Source organism: Carassius auratus, unplaced genomic scaffold (assembly GCF_003368295.1).
Source record: "Carassius auratus strain Wakin unplaced genomic scaffold, ASM336829v1 scaf_tig00024402, whole genome shotgun sequence".
NCBI classification, from domain to species: Eukaryota; Metazoa; Chordata; class Actinopteri; order Cypriniformes; family Cyprinidae; genus Carassius; species Carassius auratus.
This window is the reverse complement of record NW_020525339.1, coordinates 103,049-125,076: the sequence shown is the minus strand read 5'-3', so window position 1 is coordinate 125,076 and position 22,028 is coordinate 103,049. Positions and strand designations below refer to the sequence as shown.

The window sequence follows — 22,028 nt, the reverse complement described above, 5'->3', positions numbered from 1 at the left end:
TAAAAAGGATTATTGGTATATAAAACAAACATACACTGAACATACAAATGATTAGTTAAATGATTTAAAGAGGGGGACTTTCGAGTAAATATTTTAGATCAAAAGTTTGGGAACCCCTTCATCACATCTACTCATGCAATCCAGAAAACAACTAACTGTAATCTGATCACAAGACCAATCCAGATTTGATGTAATCCGTTACACCAGTGTACAATAAGATAATTATTAAATGTAAAATGTCATTTTTTTTCACTTAGTTTTTTGTTAAACAGTTCTGTTACTGTGTTGGGTCACCATCAGTCAATGTCCAATGTAAAACCTGGGTCCTGAAGCAAAACCAGTTAAGAACCACCGCCTTCGGCTGAAGTGTGTCAGATTCAAAGACAATCACACGGAGAGAGGAACATCCTCCCATCCAACTCTTTGTGGATCACAGCTCTCCCCCCATGGCTATTACTGTCTGAGAATGTTATATCTCCGTCCCCACGACTCTCCATCACAGTTATGGTCCTCTGATGCCAGTGGTGTGGACATTGTTTGGCTGAACGAGAGCTTGCACTTCACTGACTTTTATCTGTGGGCTGGATGTGGAGCTTTTTTCCGCCCATGTGCAAGGTTAAGAGGTCTTAGCTTAGAGGTTGGGCCCATTATAAATATTTTACTGGCAATGAAAAAGTGCTAAAAAAAATACAGCAGCTTTAAATATCCTCAACCACGACTGCATGGCGATACCTCAGCACTGCCAGGTAACAAGTCATTATGTAAAATGACACAGACTGTTGCCGTGGTTCAACAAAACACTGGTTTTAGCGTGAGAATCAATGTATACAAAATAAGTTCCCAAACACTGTGGGTTGTGCATGTTTTAAGGTTCTGACCTCTCTGTGAGGGAGTGTTTGTACAGCGAGTTGATTGTGATGACGGTGGGAATGCTGGAGGAGATTTTATACGCCACAGCATCTGCTTCAGTGTGTGTGTTAGGACCGCTGGAGATGTGACTTTCAATAAATACTGACTCGCTTTGACTGATGAATATTGAGAGAATCGTGTGATCGTTTCTGCCTCTGCATGTCGATCATTTACACGCTGTAAGAACGAGAACATAAAGATGTTTGCTTTGCTCTTGCATGAACTGAGCGAGGTTCATGCAGCTGTTTTCAGTTTTATATTCATTTATTTATTCTCCTCTGGAAGCCGTTGCTCTTGGGTAGGTTGGGTGCATGTGACGTGAAGATACGTTACTCACTTTTATCAAAGAGCAAGGGATTGGATTATGCTTTTAAGTTTGTCGAACAAAAACTAAAAGGTTGTGAATGAAGACTAGATGACTATCTAATCTGTGTTACAAGTTCAGAGACTCAATGGCTTTTCAAACATAATAGCGGAAAACAGCACATTATGAGATTTAGGTTAGTGATCATTTTGGAATAAAGTTGCTTTGGTGAGATTTTTGCAGTTTAAGTTTACATCAGCACCAAGAAAAAAAAAAATAGTATCTCCTTTTTATTATGATTCTCAATAGGAACCTGACGATAAACCACAAAAAAAAAAAAAAAAAAATTCATATTCATTATTGTTTCATATTTTACTCATCATTAAAACTGTATTTGATTATCACAATAATAATAATAATAAAATGTTTCATTCCTAATTTTCAGTATGTCAACAATACTTTTACAGCACATTAATCATTATTCTTAACAAAACTATTAAAAACATCTATGTTATTCGGAATAAAGCTGAAATAAAATACAAATATTATATGAGAACCTAAATGAAAATGAGAAATGGTGTTGTGGATACCACCTGAAATAAGTAGAATTTGAATATTAAAATTAAAATCTAAAACTGAAAGCTCAAAAGCACATGACAAAAGTACAAAAAAGTAAGCAAAAACGATAACCGAAAATATGACTAAATTAAAAATATTAATAATTTTTGCATACTATATATAATACTAAAAATAACTTTTTATAATTAAAGGTGATAACACTTTATTTCACAGTGTCCTTGTTACACGTACTTTACTATACTAATAACAGTCAATTATTCATGATTAAAAGTGATTAACAAGAAACCAAACCCTACTCCTAACCCTAAAGTAAGTATACATGCCATTAATGATCATAACTCGGTAATTAACTGTATAATTACACTGTATTAAAGGCACCTTCAATTAAAGCACAACTTTTAGATTTTTAGACTTGCTTAAAATAACCAGTAAAAAAGGGGAAGACTGAGAAAGACTAAAAGCTCTTGTTGTTTGCGAAATAGTTCTCTGGATTACACTGTATATGAAATATTAAGATGTAAAAACCCTTCACAGCTGTGGCTGAGTTTATGTGACTCTTCCTTTTCAGAGAGGGTCGGCTGGCTCCCAGGAACCCATTTGACACAAGCTTTATTTTTTTACAGAGCCATATTTAGCCTGCTATTTGCTGTTTCCTTTGTGAAATTTGAATTTCTACTTCGACGTGGGCACCAGTGCACTTTCATTTAAAGCTGTTTTGTTGAATGCTGAACCGTTTGTGCTTCTTTGGAAAGGCCAGACTCAAAGTCTCGGCTTTATTCTTTTGGTTAGAAACAGAAAGGCTCAATGAACTTATAAGCAGCGGGAATTGTTTAACTCTGTAAGCGTGTGTTGCCTGTGCATCAGTGTTTTGTTGTGCATGACTCATGCAGCTGTGGGTTTCAGGAGCTCTCGAAGGTAAATCGGACGTGAAGCAAGCACCGCAGCATCCTTTGAGAGCTGGATGCCCTTGTTGGAGGTCTAATTGTTGGCAGCGAACAGGAATTTCAGTCATGCTTAATTGCGCACTGTGCTTTTGAATGGCATCCAAACCACTCCAGAGGTAACGTTGTCTTTTACAATCTGCCAATTATCACCGTTCACCACTGAGGTGCTACTCTTCAGTTACGCCTGTTGCCAGTTTTGAGGTGAATGCAAAGAAAACAAATTTTCTCCCTCACTTTTATCTACCTAAGTCCTTCAGTCTCTCATCCTAGTCTTGTTTTGTTGATAGAGGGCATCTGTCCACGAATGGCAGTGATGTGATGAGATTAGTCAGATTGGACAGGCCACACTTCAAAAACAGGCCTAAGGGGGTTGTGCATTAGCATTGCATCCATTCAAACATGACACAGCTTCCCCTGACTCCGTCCTTCAATGTGAAGTCTTATTTTGGAAAGGCCAAACCATCAAACCATCATTGCTTTCACAAACCGGATCAAGTAGGTCATAGTTCAGCAACGGATGTTAAAATACTGCTATTTAAGATTTCTGGTCTAACTCACAAAATCATAGCAGACATAGTGGGGTTGAGGAAAAGTTCACCCCAAAATGAAATATGGAACACCCTCAGGCCATCCAAGATGTAGAAGAGCTTGTTTCTTCATCAGATTTGAAGAAATGAAGCATTGCATCAGCATTTTTCTTCTGCAGTGAATGGGTGCCGTCAGAATGAGAGTCTAAACAGTTGATAAAAACATCACAAGTAATCCAATCCAACAGTAACAAATCTTGTGAGGTGAAAAACGATATTACTTAAACTACTGGCTAAGGCTAAATAAAGAGTTCTCTATTCATAAAAGAGCAATTAAACAATCAAACTTGGCTAAATCTTAGATGGCCTGAGAGTAAGTGCATTTTCAGGAAAGTTTGTTTTGTTTTGTTTTGGTTTACTTTCTTAACCACTAGATGGCAAAATATCTCACCGCAGCACCTAAACACCTGAATTTCATTATACAGGTAAAAAATGTTTGCTCCTGTAAACCTATAGTCCTTCTGAACTCTTTGGGTTGGTTAATGTTTTTAAAAGTATAATAGATTATTGCAGAGTGAGATTTGTGAGTGGGAGTGATTTTGAAAACTTTTTATCTCTCAATAGATGGAGCTTGGCCCAACTCTCTTTTTATAGTAAATGCTCCAGAGTAAAGCTTTAAAGTAACCTAATGTTAGTGTAATCTGTTAATAAAAGCAAATCATAAACCCTTTTTTTTTTTTAGGCAAGTTCCAGATAATGTGTGTCATGAGAGGTTTTAGATACGACGGAAACTGTAGGCTAATTAACCTGATCACAATTTAATAAAAACATTAGGCAGATTAATTATTTAAGTTATTCTAAGCAACAAATCAATCAAATAAAAAAGTGATTCACAGTATCAGTGAAGCTTTTTAAAACTCAACCAGATCGCGTATCGCGATTAATTTGATTCAGATCAGGACTTGATTCATTTGATTCAGATCAGGACTTGATTCATTTGATTCAGATCGGGACTTGATTCATTTGATTCAGATCGGGACTTGATTCATTTGATTCAGATCGGGACTTGATTCATTTGATTCAGATCAGGACTTGATTCATTTGTTTCAGATCAGGACTTGATTCATTTGATTCAGATCTTCCCACTGGAGATACAAAATAATTGACTTGTCTATTTGCACTAAGTGCAAACACTAAGTGCAAATAGCAATATATGCTGTTTACACTAAGTCTAATATTAGATGCTATTTACACTTAGTGAAAATAGCATATTTTTCAGCGATAGACGATATTTACACTAAGTGCAAATAGCAGCATTGTTTAGTGATATGCTATTTACACTAAATGCAGATAGCTATAGATTCTATTTACCCTATGTTAAAATAACAGGATTTTCTGCTATTTATACTTACTGCAAATAGTGGCAATTATCTTCACCTCAGTATTGCAGAACATTATAAATAAACTCATGAGTATAAATTTTAATTTTAATTCAAATTATTAAATGGAGGTCACCTTATTGGGACAATAAAGCCCTCTCTACACCTACCCGATACTTTATTTTTTAATTGTTTCAATTATTTCCATTGAATAATTAGAAAATAAATGCCTTTCTGATGTGATTTGAAATTTGAAAACGGAGAAAAAAGTTTACCAAAAGGCGAATTGGAACCGGGTCGATCACATCAAAATAAGTACGTCACACGTTTTATCATATGCACCTCTGAGGCTGATAACTGTTGATTTTCTCTGCCAACAAGGCGGGCTATTTACATTTGGTGTAAATAGACACTCCAAAAAAGGATTGAGCAGAGGCAGGGATGGTGCACCATTTGGCCCTGACATGTGAACGGACTGCAAGGATTAGTGTGGATTAATGCAGAGTTTACTGATGGCTGCTGAGATTTATTTTAGCGGTACAATGTGTTATTGCTCCCACCAGGCCGCACCCACCCATCTTTACTTGGTAATGAGGTTGGATAATGCTGTTTCCAACTTACGAATCCAATGCTTCTCGTGTAACAAGGTGACGGTTGAGTGACAGGTTAAACAGCTGTGCGAAAACAAAAACATCACTCACTCGTGCCGTGTGCTAGCATTAACACATCAGTATGCACAACAGTCATTGTAGCCGTTGACATCTTTTGAGGATCTGTTGACGCATTACAGCACCGTTGTGACCCTTTACTTATTAATCTGTCACAGCAGTTGTATGCAAGCCATTAGAAATGCATTAGTTCTGGTAATACATACAGTAGCAGTTGTGATTCATCCTATTCATTTTAAATGAGAGGGGATGGAATTAATCTAAAGGACTGATTGCGCTTCCATCATTCAGATGAGAATGTGGACATAGGCAGGGTGTAGCAAATTTCTCCAATTTCTTCCACCAGTCTTTACATGACAGTCCCCAGTAACGCAGAGAAACACAGTCATGATTCTCCCCCATTTTGCCCGGAAATGACATAGCTGGGAAATTGTGGTAATAGACTGCTTATGCAAGTCTCTCTCTAAGGGGCCTCTTCCTGTCTCTCTGTCTATCTCTCTCTATCTCTCTCTCTCTTTCTCTCTCGCTCTCTCTCTGAGGTCATCAGTAACCAATTATTTCTAAAGGCTACTACAGTGCCCACAGATGTATTTGGACACTTAGGTTACTCTTAAAAATGTATGCATGTTGTGGCATTAGATGACAAAAGCAAGAGGGATTACCCCAAAAACGGACTTTACATAAAAGTTATGTTTGAAACAATCAAAATGAATTCAAAAACATATCCGGACACTTCCTGGCTGTGAACCGTTGGTGGATCGTGTTCGTAGTTAACTTGATTCACCTGTGGTTACTCTGCTTGACAGGACACCCGTGCAAACTAGAGGAGAACTGACTTCGTCGACTACAAACAAACCGTGACATCAGTTGATGGATGTCAAAGCTAAAATTAGTGAGTTCTTAGCTTCATTCTTGCATTATTTCCAGACACCATATCTTAGATGATGTATTTCTAATGTAGTAGCATTCATGCATTTTTTTTTTTTCAGTGTGGCCTAGGTGTCCAGATGGCTGCACTTCTTAAAATTACAAACAATGTTAGCCTTAGCCTTACATTTAGTGGTGTTGTAACTATAAGGTTGCTTCAATAATGTTAACTGAGCATCAGACTTTTTTAGACCAGTGGCATCCAATCTTATTTTTACTAATACTTTTTAAGAATCTGACTCTTGCTTTGAACAACACCGGTAAATATACGAGTCTGTAAATAGCTTCGGTCGAGTTTCTCAATGCCACACACTATTATTAAATACTACTAAAAATATTGTTTTTTTCTCTTTAACTTCTATTATATGACTGACAGACTGCATCGGTTAAAAAAAATGTTGTGTTCGTGTTCTACTGCAGAAACAAAGTCACCAATTGAAATTTTCATTTTTGTGTGAACTATCCCTCATTTTTGGTTTCAGGTCACCTCCAGAATTTAAAGATTTAATAGCTTTACACCAGTGTGTGTGGCTTTATTTCCATGAGGATGGTAAATTGAATGTATGTTCACATCTCTTAAGTATGCACGAGTACGTTTTACAATACTAATGCTCTTCATTTCACTAATTACTCAGTGGCCCCTCTGTTTCCGGTCGGCTGACAACGACCAAACACAACTGAAACAAATGACAGTGATGACTCACGCACTGCTGTTTCTGGATCTTAAGCACAGCGTCTAGTGTTTAATAACTCATCCAATATGCTTCCCATTGTGTTTGATATGAGAGTGTTGTATTTGAGGCTGAGTGGGGATGTCAGTTTCGAGGGCCCTGCTGCGAGGGCTTGACTTTTACACATTCACGGAGGCTGGCAAACAAAAACAATTTGACTCCCCAGTTCCTCTGAGCTTATTATCTCTATTTATGCCAGCTTTGCACAGCGTCAAGACAGCTTGACGGTAACAAATGAAAGTTTAAGAGGCTGAGAGCCAGTTCCTGCTGTCTGTTATCGCTTCCTATTCAAGTTTCATCAAGTGAAGAGTAAGAGCTCGAGAGCTGGAGAATTATTAATCCAGAGATGTTTTTTCTAGACCATGTTTTGCATTGTTTATCAAACACGGTGTACACAAAGAAAGTACAAACAACACCATGAATCCTAATGTTTGCTTTACATATGTGACCCTGGCCCACAAAACCAGTCATAAAGTTGGATAAATAAGCTTTCCTCTGATGTATGGTTTGTTAGGATCGGACAATATTTGGCTGAGATACAACTGTTTGAAATCTGGAACCTGAGGGTGCAAAAAAATCTAAATATTGAGAAAATCATCTTTAAAGTTGTCCAAATCAAGTTCTTAGCAATGCATTTTACTAATCAAAAATTTTGGTATATTTACTGTATGAACTTTACAAAATATCTCCATGGAACATGATCTATACTTAATATCCTAATGATTTTTGGCATAACAGAAAATACAATACAATGTTATTTTTGGCTACTGCTAAAAATATAGCCCAGAGGCTTGACTGCTTTTTTGCTCCAGGGTCACATATGTAGTTTCTCACCAGTTGTTAAATATCATTTAATTCTACTTCAACATTGTAATGCTAAATCACTAAATCTGTGTCTTCCTCTAAACAACAATAAACGCAGACGCAGTACTCTCTGATACACAAGTAACAGCACCAAATTATGTGTTGTGAAAGCACGAAAATATCTCCGCCACAAAAATACCATAAAACTGACCACATAATTAGACGCATCACAATTAATTACATTCAGTTCGCCGCAGATGTTCCAAACGTTTCATTTTCCACATGATCACATGACGCATTGCATCACATCCAGTGTTATCTTGTACCGAGACTGAGGATCCCATACGCTTTCAGAACATAATTACAATCTCAACAATAACGTATCTATTACTTGATGACCGTAAATGAGCGCTCTGCCACATCTGCATTTTGATTTCACAGCCATCTGTTCTGCTAGTCGTGGTGTTTAGCTTTCACAGTTTAATAATGAATCAGAGGCTTTGAAGAGAACAAGTACCACAGAACAATATACATGTTCATTATGCCAATAATGGGATGTCCATCTCATGATTGACCATCTGCCCTCTTGTTTTGGAAAAAAAACGTGAAGTCTCATGAATAAGGAAAGACGTAGAGGAAATGTAATGAGAGTGGAGAGGATGAGCTAGATATTTATCAGGCAGTGATGTATTAGATCCAGATTACACTGAATTGTATTGGAAATGACAGGCATGCTAATTCATTTAGTGATATTCATTTCAGATATTTATGGAATGATGAATATATTCTCCACTCATTTGCAGTAAATTTGCCCAGTGCTTTAATTTTATTACCGTACAGCCTCTTTAAAATAAACAAGACCCCCACAAAACATTCAGAGAAACATCTACATTTCATTTTAATAAGACATTGCTCGTCTGACTTCTGCAAGTCACTTGTGGATTCAGTTGTCTGTCTGAAAAAGACACTGGGAACACACCGAACACACTTGTGTCATTCTTTAGGGGAAGTGTAGCTTTTTATAGAGATTAGCTTCGCTTATGGGATGTTGCAACTGCTTCCCCAGCACAGCGGGAGGGCTCTCTTCCCAGAGTCTTAATCCCAAATCTATTTCCCCCTTGCTTTGCTTGGCAAAGGATTGGTGTGACATTGCTTTTCAGTTCTTGTTCAGACTAGGTGTTTCCATGCTAATGCTTCCCGGACAGAGTCTCTGGCATCCTAAAAGGATGGCAAATGCTCGGCGAAAGTCGGCGTTGAAGGCGTATATGATGGGGTTGAGAGACGAATTGGCCCATCCGAACCAGACAAAAACATCAAAGGTTGTTGGACTGATGCAGGGGAGACTGTTCGATGTGCGCTTACAAAACGGCACCATGCAGTTCAAGATGAAGAAGGGCAACCAGCAGCACACGAAAACCCCCATTATAACAGACAGCGTTTTTAAGACTTTCGTCTCTCTTTTGAACGACAGTTTGAAGGAGCTCTCCAAATCCATGTTGGAGCCGCTGCCCATGCTGTCGTGCCGGATCTGGGCGCTCTCCGCTGCTCTTTCCAAAGCTGAGATGCGTCGGATCTGCTTCTGGGCGATCCGGTAAATCTGAGTGTATGTTACGATCATGATGGCGACGGGAATGTAGAAGCTGATGAGGGAGGACGAAATGGCGTACGTTCGGTTGAGGCTGGAGTCGCAGTTGTCCGTAAGCAGAGCCCTGTGAGACGCATTGACCTCCGTGAAGCTCATCGGCTGAGCCTTGTGCCATTTGAGCTGCACCGGGATGAAGGAGATGAGCACGGATAGAGTCCAAGCCCCGCTGATCATCACAAAGGCCACTCTAGGAGTCATCTTCCTCTCATAGCGGAACGGGCTGGAAATGGCCCAGTATCGGTCCACGCTAATAACACACAGGTTCAGGATAGACGCCGTGGAGCACATGATATCGAAAGCCACCCAAATGTCACAAAACGCACCAAAGGGCCAGAAGCCGGCAACCTCTGTCACAGCCTTCCAGGGCATGACCAGAACAGCCACCAGCAGATCTGACACGGCCAGCGAGATGACAAAAAAGTTGGTGACTTTAGAGCGCAGGTGGCGAAACTTTGTGACAGCTGCACAAACCAGCGTGTTCCCGAGCAAAGTGGAGAGGATTAGAACGGACAGAAAGCAACCGGTCAGAACCCGCACGGAGCGGTCGCTTTCCATGAATCCGCTGTCAATGACCGTCGTCAAGTTCAAATCCAACACTGCCATTATCCTGTGCATCCGATTAAAAAGTGAAGTGACATTCAAGTGTTCAAACACTTCATCTTAGAGACGCCTCGGGTAACGTTGTCTGTGAAACATTCATATTTCATTACACAAAACACTGTCCTGCATTCCAGTGTCCAGTTACACAGGCATCCCAATCAGAGAAACATCAGTCCTCCATCCATCAAAACAAAGTTCAGTCGACTACTCTGCACACAGTTTTGACTGAATCATCCAGAGTTTTATTAGAGCTGATCATGCAGGGGTCCTTATAACATAAAATCCACGTTTCAGATTCCAGTGAGCAATAACCTGTTCCTTTATACCTGTGTGTCAAAAAGGGGTCAAAACTAATATTAAAAGAATAGATACACACGTCACCGACTGTATTATGTATGGTAACGAGCAAATGAGGTTAAACTGACCTGTTAGATGATACCGAGGCGCTTCGCTTGGCATTTATCCGAATAAATGTTGCACGGTTTGCCTTTTGAACCGTCCTGTCCTTACAGCGATTGATTTGAATTAACAGGAAAGAGAAGTTGCCTCGTGTCCGTCATCACTGAATGACTCCAGCACACCTTCGTTCCTTCATCCTGTCGAAATGAGTGTTGTTTCTGAGCGCGTGAGCAATGCGCGTCGTTCAGTTCGCGCGATCGGTGAGACTCGACGGCGCGTGACATGACACACAAACGCACTTCACACCGAGATGTGCAGGGGCTGGAGGATTTACTCTAACAGTAGGTCAAGCGGTTTTAGAGTTGATGCTGAATAAAAAAAAAAAAAAGGGGAAAACCCCTGAGTCACAGTGGAGCTCTAATGTTGCGATTGTATCACGACTGAATAATTCACGATGATGCGTTTATTTTAATTAAAGCTTTATTTTATGCTCATTCTGTGAATTGCATGACTGCGTTTCATGATCGCTGTTATAGCCTACTTTTTTTTTCTTCAGTAGGCTGCTGTATGAATTAATTTCTTATTCACTCGAGTCGAGTGCTACAGATTTCACTGTTGGTGATAATCTATAGATGATAACTGAAATAAGGAAATGCGTCGTAAACCTCACAGATTTGGATGGTCAGATGTTAATCAAGTCAACGAGGCCACCTAATGGGGAGTCCTCGCCAAACGAGTTTTTTTCATGCTTTCTGTTTTTGATATCTTGTTAGGAGTCCTGTTCGTTATTAAAATGCTATTTGTAAAGTTACTGAATGCAATAAATCAGCCTCGCATATTTCCTCTCTGATGCATATGTTTAACTAATGAGCTCATCAGATCAAAGGGTTACTACTGCAGGTTTAATCACCTAATTAGTCATTGTTACAGTAAAGTGTCTTTGAGTAGTGAGTCACACTGAAGAGCAGCATGTATTTTGACTGTTTCATAGAAAGCAGCTTACGCACGGTTATTGGTCGTAAAGTTTTTATTACTGTATTGTTATTGTTTAGATATGAGTTCAAATGTTCTACATACATGTCTTCAGATTTTAACACACCATTTCTGGTAAATATAAATAACAGCAAGAAGCACTTTTTCAATAATGATATATATATATATATATATATATATATATATATATATATATATATATATATATATATATATATATATATATATATATATATATATAATTTATTTATTTATTTATTTATTTATTTATTTTTTTTGTTGTTGTTGTTGAGTAAACACTGTTATGATGAGAGTGGGAAAAGATCATCAATGCTGCCTAACTCTTTTATTCAACCTGAGAACAGGTCTCTAGCATTAGATATATAATGGGCTATAAAATTATATTTTGTGTGTCATTTCTATGCAACAACTTGGCTCCTCTTGCAGTGCTTTAAAAATAACTCAAAAGATCATTGGTTGCCAGAAAAATCATACCCTCTTTTCAATGAATATAATTTTCCTTAAGTTACTTTTTCATTTTTTATTGTGACAATGCATTTTTTGATGCCCCATTCTCATAACAGCCAATGCATGCACTATTTTAAATATTGATCCTTGTGCACATCATATTCATTGGTAGGCATCATTAAATGTGAGCATTTAATAATTATATCACTACTGTAAAATCACATCAGTCACTGAAATCTGAAAAAGGTCTATTTAATAAGAACCAAAGTTTCGGCTTCCTGAATACTGATTATTAGACTCAAAAAGAAACAACAACAAGAACATGTTTTAGAGGAAATATTACTAATGAGGGTTTACTATAAGAAATATTCAAATCGTTAACCAATGTGATTGGTAAAGTGTATAAACTGACCATAAAAGGTATATCATTTCCCTCTGCGTCTCTTTCCTGATTAAGGTCAGTCTGTTTCAGGATCAGATCCAGATCAATGCAGACATGGTTTCTCAGTTTGGACCTGTGAGTTTAGATTCGGCCACCAGCAGCCCATAAATCACAACTTTGAAGCAGACGATCTGTCTGGAGTCATCGAGGCCTGCTTTGAGAGCTTTTACACCACCTCCAGCAGCTCTTGTTCTTGCAGTTACAAAATCATTATCTGACGTATCAGTCATCACTGTCTGGCACTGTCTGACTTAGTTTGTCTGAAGCAACAAATCAGAAAGTATTGGTAGATAATACATTTTTTTTTGGTGCAGGAAACCAGCAAAAACCTGTCTCTTCCCCACACTCCTCCTCACAATACTCACATGACTGTCAAGATAGGATCTTATCAAATGTTTTGGTACTTTTAAATGGAACTTTTTTCTGTGTCAAAAATATGTTTTCTGAGATGATAACCTAAAATCAGAACCACAACAAAAAACAATTTAGGGAAGTAACCGGCTAAACTGTGTTTTGCATGCAATTTCCACAGAATGCAATTCAGTGATGTAATAACACCCACAAAATGTGGGTTATGTAGTGTATTGTGTCTCTGACTAGTCCAGTTCAAACCAGATGGGGTTTATAAATAAAGTAATTGCAGTCCAGTTGATGGCTCCCTCTGTGGACAGAGTCTAGATAAGTTGCTGGTATAAAAAAAAAAGATTATTTTGATGTTTAAAAATAGCTACTTTAAATGCTACATTTATATTATGTTTAGATAAGAGTTCTAATAGTTCTCACCTTTAAGGATATGTGCCTCTAGTCTACAAAAAAATAACTAATGGTACATAAAAGTGCGCTTTATTCCGAGGAAGACCCATGAATTGATTGATCTCGAAGTCTTCATACAGAGGAAGTCCAATTTCTGGGATAACGGTCTTTGCTGTGTTTTTAGGGATGCTCCATCTCGTCAGGACGCTGCCAGCAGCTGCGGGACTGTCTGTTTCCATCCATCGGACTTAATGTTGTACACACGGCCTCCTTCAAGAAGCAGCACATCCCATCAGTGAAGCCAAGGTAGGATAAACAAATGCACAGCCTTGTCAGGTACAAGTGAGTGAACTTTAGTGGACTACATCACTACAGATGTGCGGAGTACACATGCAACTTAATGGGAGATTTTAGCATGTATATATGTCATGCACTAAAGATATCGAAATGCATTTAGCAGATAAAAGAAGTCTGTAAAAACAGGGTCTTTTGTATACTGTGGAAGGAATTTCCATGTTGATTTTTCACAGGTGTTTTCCCTATATTTTGACCTCTGCATCGTGCTGTAGGGTTAAAGGAAAGTCAATAAAATTAACAGAAAGTGTCCTGTCAAAAAATCACCTTTTCCGTTTTTCAACCCTATGTACAGTGCATCAAATCATTAGAATCAAGACAAGACATGAACGAACCGGCAGAAAAAGTTGATCTTAAAAATATTTATTTTTATTCAGAATTCAGTTTTTTTTATAAAACTGTGGATGTCGCATGATGTTCGTATTGTTACAATACAAGAACTAACTTTAAAGAATAAAGTATAGTGTTGATCATTTTTCTTCCTGTGATGAAGATTATAACATTCACTTTTTTTTTAAATAGATGCATTTCATTTTACAAACAACTTTGAGGATAGAGAACAACCAACACACACTGGTCAAAATAAATAAATAAATAGTGCAATATAAATAAATAGATAAATATTAAGTAAAAAAAAAAATTGACATTTCCAATGTATAAATATGTAATTCACATCTCCTTAGCAGGACGTCCATTTAGTTACTTTTTTTACATTCTGCATTCCAGTTTTGGATGAAATGAATGTTATCCTGAATCAAAGGCTTGATATTGTCGGATGTAACTCTTGTGAGGTTATGCGTTGTGAAGGTACAGTTGACTTTTGACCCATTCTGAAAAAATCAAAGAACAAAATACATGCATTCCATTAATTAAAATGATAATCTAGCTCATGTTTCTATGCTGCTTAAGACATATAGTTGTTTATTTAGTTGAACAGAGATGTTAAAATGATATAAGAATGTTTAATGCATGATGAGGTGTCTCTGGGCTTAAATAATTGATGGTGAAAAAATAAAAACAAAAGTCTTACCTTGGATGCATTTTTCTGCAGAGCCTTTACGTTGCTGAGAATGTTCTTATACTGGTTTAAGGGCACTGCACTTTTAACTGACCTCATAAATTTCTCCAGGTGTTCTGCAAATAAGTCCTCACACTCACACTGTGGTTAAAAAACAATCCCCATAAGAATCCATCAATGCAAATATTATTAAAGCAATTGTTTCAATGTTCTGTAATACAGAAAAAATTACACAAAATACTCACCACATTCTCTATTCCTCGAGGTGTTTGGACTTGTACTGATTTATCGAGATCCTAGAAATGTAAAAATAAAACACAAGTCAGTTGATGTGTGCAACATATTAGTCCATATTAGTACTTCTACAGAACGTATGTTAAGCCAAACAAACACTTCTCATATTAGACTTGGTGTTTGATTATTTTAAAGAACTAACTCACTTCTATTAAGCTTTAATGCAAAAATAATCTGCTTACCTTGAACTCATGCTTCTGAAGACTTTCGAGTCTTTTCAGAAGTTGGCTAAAGGTTCCAGCCTTGACTCTGTCCGTGTTTGCATAGCTAAGAGCAAACAGTGTTATAAGAAGAACTAGCAGTTTCATGTTCTTGTTCGCAGGGATGCTTTCTACAGATAATGATCTTATTCTGCACTCTAACGCTTATATATGCACCGTAAAGCAGGAAACGAATACCACGTATGAGCTCCAAAAATATCGCCATGATGTAAACAGTTTCGAATGGTTCAAGGGAAAAATACTGGGGTTTCATTAAGAATGCTATTCTGCCTACATAGGAAAATCATCACACACTCGATACATATCAACTGTGAAAAGGTTAATTTTATTATATTAAATGCTTAATTTGTTGTTGTTATATAATAATACTGTGCATATAATGCTGAAATGTGATTTTTTTAAAAAGATATTTATTTAATGAACAATCCTGATAGGTATACAAGGAAAATATGAAGTTGGACTATACAAACATCTCTTAGAAAGACAAGTGGACGTGATAGTTAAAGACTACTCACCTGAAACGTTGCTGAAAATATACTCATCCTCAGGCCATCCAAGATGTAGATGAGTTTGTTTCTTCATCAGATTTGGAGAAATGTAGCATTGCATCACTTGCTCAACAATGGATGCTCTGCAGTGAATGGGTGCCGTCAGAATGAGAGTCCAAACAGCTGATAGAAACATCACAATAATCCACACCACTCCAGTCCATCAGTTAACATCTGGAGAAGACAAAAGCTGCAAATTTAAGAAAATAGTTTGTCAATGATGCAAGAGGATAAGAAGTCAGTTTAGTCAGTTCATTGTTGAATCAGTGATGTCATCATCTAGTTCAGCTTTCTTCCAGTAGCATCCGTGCAATCAAGCCGACAGGAGGGACAGATCTCCACTGGCCGGACAAGACCAGTATGATGTGGTTTAATGATGACGTGAAAAAGTCCATCCCCTGTAGGACTCATATTTCAGCCGGAAGAGATGGTTTGGAGTTATCTCAAATCTATCTTAAGGACGGATTTGTTTCTTACAAACGCACAGCTTTTAGCTTCACAAGACATTAACTGATGGACTGGAGTGTTGTGGATTACTGTGATGTTTTTATCAGCTGTTTGGACTCTAATTCTGACGGCACCCATTCACTGCAGAGCATCCATTGTTGAGACACTGATGCAATGCTACATTTCTCCAAATCTGATGAAGAAACAAACTCCTCTGCATCTTGGATGGCCTGAGAGTGAATGCATTTTTATAAAATGTTAATTTGTGGGTCACACAGGAATATCATTTCCTGATTTCAACGATGTTTAAATGAAACACTGAAGCTGCAGATTTAGGTTAACATAACCGTGTCCAAGAATTTCACATTTCATTTTTCACAGAAAAATTTCATCTCATTAAGCAGAGTTCATGTGGGTGTCATGGGTTTCTGTATACATGTTGTGTGTTGCTGACACGGTTTACTTTAATATTTAAAAGGTCATAGTAGAGATATTCATATATAAGAGATGTCTGATATGAGGAACTTACTCACTCTTCATTTCAAGCTCCGGAAGAGGTGGGCCAGTGAGTTTCTGTAGACTCTGAGGGAAATCCATCGATGACGATATAATAATTAATATAGGCTCCACCTTCACAAGCTGTAAATAATAGTAACTTACTCAGAAGTGCAAATTCATTACTCATCAGTGTCATCTTTGCTGTCTGAAATGTTTTCTATTCAACACTTTTACCAAACACAGAAGACGATCAGAAAGTTGTTCCACGAATCTTTACTGTCGTTTGCACCGAATACTCTTCTCACACACATGTGAAAGGGCGAGTACAAAATGGGAAATAGAATATTCTGGTAACCTATCAAACAAAATCAAAAGAAGTTAAACACAGTGCTGTGATACGTTAAACATTAGGTGGCCGTCACAAGTTTATTGAGCTTAATTGATGTGCACAACTGCATTTGTCTACAGAGCAGTGAAAACAAACACTCGAGATGACTAAAGCTTGTATACATGCACCTTTTTTACAAATTCGCCTTTTTGTAGTTTACACAAACAATAAAAATATTGTATTCAAATCTTGCGATTTGAAACCCATTTCCAAAAGTTGGTTTTAATGCCCCTAAAATGCCAGTGTCATGTAAATGACGAAAATCTTACAAATGTTTCAGTGTAAATGCCCCTTTCACATATTTGTGTAGTATTTTTTTTTATTTTTTTTACAATGTGATATTGGCTGTTACTTGCTTCACATGGATAATACAGCATTTTGGTTGTTTTCAGTTAACAGGGAACGTTTTGAGAACGTTTTGTAGCACTTCATTGTTTTCATGCTTAGCCATGTAAGCATACTCTGACAGCTGGTTCATTTCAGAGTTTTGTAGATCAAAATGATATATTTGACCAAAAAGGTTTGCTAGAATTTACTATATGGCACTTTAATTTTAAGTTTTGTTTTTTTTTAGTTAAATATTTTTATTTATTTATCAGAATGGTACAAAATTTCGTAAAGGTTTTGGCAACTACTATGTGAATCATAACCCCACCCCCCAACACACATTCACCCACACACACACACACACACACACACACACACAGTCATGGAAATTATTAAAAATGGAATAATGGTCCTAAAAAATTTTTTGACACACTTGTATTGTTTGCAACATTTTAAAAAATAATACTTTTGTGCTTTTTTCAAATTTTTTTTTTTACATCAGCAATAATCTACCAAGTGTATTCTTGACCAAAAGATCAATTTAATTTAGTACCAGAAATTATAGTTAAATTACAAAATAAAATAAAAAAACTAAAATATGGTACATTAATTTCATATTTAAAAAAAAAAAAAAATTGTGTCAGCACATTTTTTATTTTTGCAAAGTTGCACATTTATGAGCTTCACATGAATCTGAGAAGAGGAGTGACTCATTTCAGGTGATCAATTTGATGAGTCTACATTTCACTGCTTGTCTTGTCTCTTAACACCATCAGCTGCTTAAAAAAAGGTTAGTCTTCCCGCAGGGTTTATTTAGAGGAATTCACCTTGTCTGGTTCTGCACTAGTGATGCGACTATCTATTTGATGCACTATTTGATATTTAATATAAATATCTGTATATAGAGTAATTAAATTGACTTGAGTTGTGTTGTACAGCATAGTCGTCTAGTGATCTTTCACCGCCGTTTCATCATTGTTCATTAAAGGTTTATTGTCAAGTCAGTGGGCTTCTTGACACATGGGTTGTGATGTTGTGGTCTGTGAAACCAACAGATCATATACTTAAAAAAGATTAATCAGACTCATCCGTACCTGCCGAACTTCCCCAGCTTGATTTGCTCCAGTCCAGGGAGACTTTGTGGGCCGTGACAACATTAGCGTGAGTGTCACTGAATGCAGCGGTTGACACGGTGCTTGTGAATTTTGGAGGGAGGACATGCATTTCTGCATATTCAACAGAGATGGTGAGTGATACGAGAGACGTGTTACCTTCAACCCCATGTTCTGCCATTGCGCTGCTTCTCCGCAAGGGAGAAAAAAAAGTTTACCAGAGCCCTTAACACGGACGAAAAACTATGACTCATATTTTAGAAGTTTATATTTTGTACAAACCATGGACATTCCAAAAGACAAGTACTTATTCCATGAGAATACTTATTCCATTTTTATTTTTAAAAGGGATTTTTTATTATTATGAATGAACGGTGCATTTTAATCAATACCTATGGCTGAATCCCCGGGTGCTGGGTATATACTATAATTGCCCACTGCTCCGGGTGTGTGTTCACTTCTCACTGCTGTGTGTGTGCACTTGGATGGGTTAAATGCAAAGCACCAATTCTGAGTATGGGTTATCATACTTGGCCACTTTCACTTGTCTTCTTCAGTTATTAAAAGTATACTTTATAAAAAGTGCACAAGCAGTTATTATAATATAATTTAAATTAAAGGCCACTTAAGTGTATTTAAGTCCACTTTAATGACAATAGGTCTTAACATACTTAAGTGTGCTTTTTAAAAATGCACTTTATAATAATTATTATTTAAACATAGATTTTGCATGATTACTATTTCTAATTACTTATATTTTATTGTGTTTTAAATAAGTATACATGTATTTTGTTATATTTATCAGTATACTGAAGCACATGTAAAATAATTAATTTTAATTTCAACTTATGTTGTCTAAAATTACATTTGTTAATGTATTTTAAATGTATTTAGTCTATAATATGTACTATGTGCATCAATGCACTTTAAATGTATATTTCTTCTAAGCTTAGATGCACTTCCTTTTACAGTATAATCCAATAAAACTTATTGTTGAAATTTTCATCCCCAGCTCTTGCACTATGAACTTTGTGAAGTTTAATTTTCGACATACTAATTGACATATAGTGTCATTTAGGAGAAAACTGTAATAGTACTTTATGTGTATATTTTTGATATATTTAGTATTCTGTGAACAGAATACTTTCAATAGCATTATGTTGTCACTTAAGTCACTTAAACACGTTTACTTGCATCAATTGCAATAAAAAGTTTAAAGGGGTCATATGATGTTGCTAAAAAGAACATAATTTTTGTGTATTTGTTGTGATGAAATGTGTTTATGCAGTTTAAGGTTAAAAAAAAACATGTTATTTTTCACATACTGTACATTATTGTTTCTCCACTATGCCCCGCCTTTCTGAAACGCATTAATTTTCACAAATCTCAACGTACTGAAAGCAAGGTGTGCTGTGATTGGCCAGCTATCCATCGTGTTGTGATTGGCCGAATACCTCAAGCGTGTGACGAAAATGTTACCTCTTAAAGAGCAGGTCATATGGTATTTTAAAGTGTCCTAATATTGTGTAGGAATCCCCTACAACAGGTTTAAATACATCTAAGGTAAAAAAAAAAAAAAAAAACATTGTAATTTTCTCAGAATATACATTTAATATTAGAGTCAAATGGCCAATGATTTCGAAACAATTCATTCCAAGAAAGTTCGGAGCAAACTCCTCCTTTCCATAAGCCTACTCTACTCTGATTGGTCATCTGGCCAAGCCTGTTGTGATTGGCACAGAGAGGAGTACTTGAGCCAGTTAGCCCTAGAAGGGGGCTAAAATGTAATGCAAAAGCTGGCTGTAAAAAAAAAAAAAAAGATGGCGAGCCATATACTCTTAATCGCAGATTAAAATGAAGTCATAAATTCAACATAATCCTATACAACCTAAAAATGGTATTAGTGATATTAAGAATATTATTTACAATTACTTTTGAAACCACCTTCAAAACTTCTGCATGGCGCATGTTACTGATGTCATCACAAGTTTAGTTCTTGATTTATCAATTTAAAAAAAATTTTTTTTTTTAGAGAATACAAACGTCTTTTAACATGGTTAGTCATACTAGCTGTTCTTAAGTTAAAGTCAAAATTTGTATTTGTTAACATTAGTTAATGCACTGTGAAGTGAACTAACAAGAACAAACAACAAACAGCTGTATTTTTATTTTATTTTTTTTATATAATACATCACTGTCAACAAATGAATCCTTATTTTAAAGTTTTACCCTAGAAAACTGTTTTGCCTGATAGAGAAAAATATATGGTTGACAAAAACACTAAATTATACAATTAAAAAATGTGAAGAGTTTAGTAACCTTATGTTAAATGTTAAGTGAAATAAGCAAACAGACACAGCTTTATCCAATAAAACATTTATTTAGCTTTCAGTTTCAGTCGCAAATTCAAGTAAAAAAAAAAAAGATGCAGTTTTACAAATGCTAGAGACGTGGCTTTCTAAGGGAAGATTGGTATCAAATAGCACACCTAGGTTCCTTACTGATGACGAAGAACTGCCAGAGCAGCCATCAAATCTTAGACAGTGTTCTAGGTTATTACAAGCAGAGTTTTTAGGTGCTATAATTAACACCTCAGTAGAATTTGTCAGTAAGAAATTACTCCTCATCCAGTTTTTTATATCGACTATGCATTCCGTTTTTTTTTGGTATGTTTCGCTGGGCCACAAAGAAATATAGAGCTGAGTATCATCAGCATAACAGTGAAAGCTAACACTGTTTTTCCTGATGATATCTCCCAAGGGTTACATGTAAACTGTGAAAAGTAGCGGCCCTAGTACTGAGCCTTGAGGTACTCCACTCTGCACTTGTGATCGATATAATACATCTTCATTCACTGCTACAAACTGATGGCAGTAATATAATTATTATTTAAACCATGCTAATGCACTTCCATTAATGCCAACAAAGTGTTCAAGTCTATGCAATAGAATGTTGTCGTCAATTTTGTCAAACGCAGCACTAAGATCCAATAAAACTAATAGAGAGATACACCCACGATCAGATGATAAGAGCAGGTCGTTTGTAACTCTAAGGAGAGCAGTCTCAGTACTATGATACGGTCTAAATCCTGACTGGAAATCCTCACATATACCATTATTCTCTAAGAAGGAATATAATTGTGAGGATACTACCTTTTCTAGTATCTTGGACAGAAAAGGGATATTCGAGATCGGTCTATAATTAACTAGTTCTTTGGGGTCAAATTGTGGTTTTTTGATGAGAGGCTTAATAACAGCTAGTATGAATGTTTTGGGGACATATTCTAATGACAATGAGTAATTAATAATAGTCTGAAGAGGAACTATGCCTTATGGAGCACATCTTTTAGGAGCTTAGATGGTATAGGGTCTTACATACATGTTGTTGGTTTAGATGATTTTAACAAGTTTTTATAATTCTTCCTCTCCTATAGTAGAGAATGAGTGGAACTGTTCCTCAGTGGGTTTATAGTGCACTGTCTGATGTGAGTCCTGTGTCTGACGGCTGCATGGTTTCAATTTTATCTCTAATAGTATTTATTGAAGAAGTAAAGTAGTTCATACAGTCATTACTGCTGTGATGTTGGAAAATATCAAACCTTAGCCGCGTTTCCACCGCAGGAACTTTACCCAGGAACTAGGGACTTTGGCCTGGTACTTGGTGTGTTTCCACCCGGGAACCAGGAACTAAATAAAGTTCCGGGTAAAAAAATGCCCCTCAGAAAGTTCTGGGTAATTTCGGTGGAAACG

General features: G+C 36.7%; 2 protein-coding genes across 2 annotated transcripts in view; one reads left to right on the top strand and one right to left on the bottom strand.

Moving 5' to 3' along the window:
• Positions 1–22,028, top strand: part of il4 (interleukin 4) — a 63,992-nt gene that overhangs the window by 13,628 nt on the left and 28,336 nt on the right. The window contains exon 2 of the mRNA XM_026250453.1: positions 13,257–13,378. The gene's annotated coding sequence lies outside the window, so the exon portion shown is untranslated. The remainder of the gene's footprint in view (positions 1–13,256; positions 13,379–22,028) is intronic.
• LOC113078136 (D(1) dopamine receptor-like) lies at positions 8,518–10,768 on the bottom strand. Its single transcript, XM_026250450.1, has 2 exons — positions 10,443–10,768; positions 8,518–10,343 (listed from the first exon to the last, which is right to left on the bottom strand). Exon 2 carries the CDS (start codon positions 10,030–10,032, stop codon positions 8,929–8,931), a length of 1,104 nt encoding a protein of 367 aa, XP_026106235.1. The 5' UTR covers positions 10,033–10,343; positions 10,443–10,768; the 3' UTR covers positions 8,518–8,928.

Coding starts and splice junctions, on each gene's coding strand:
- LOC113078136 (XM_026250450.1), bottom strand. CDS start 10,032: ATGCACAGGATAATGGCAGTGTTGGATTTGAACTTGACGACGGTCATT.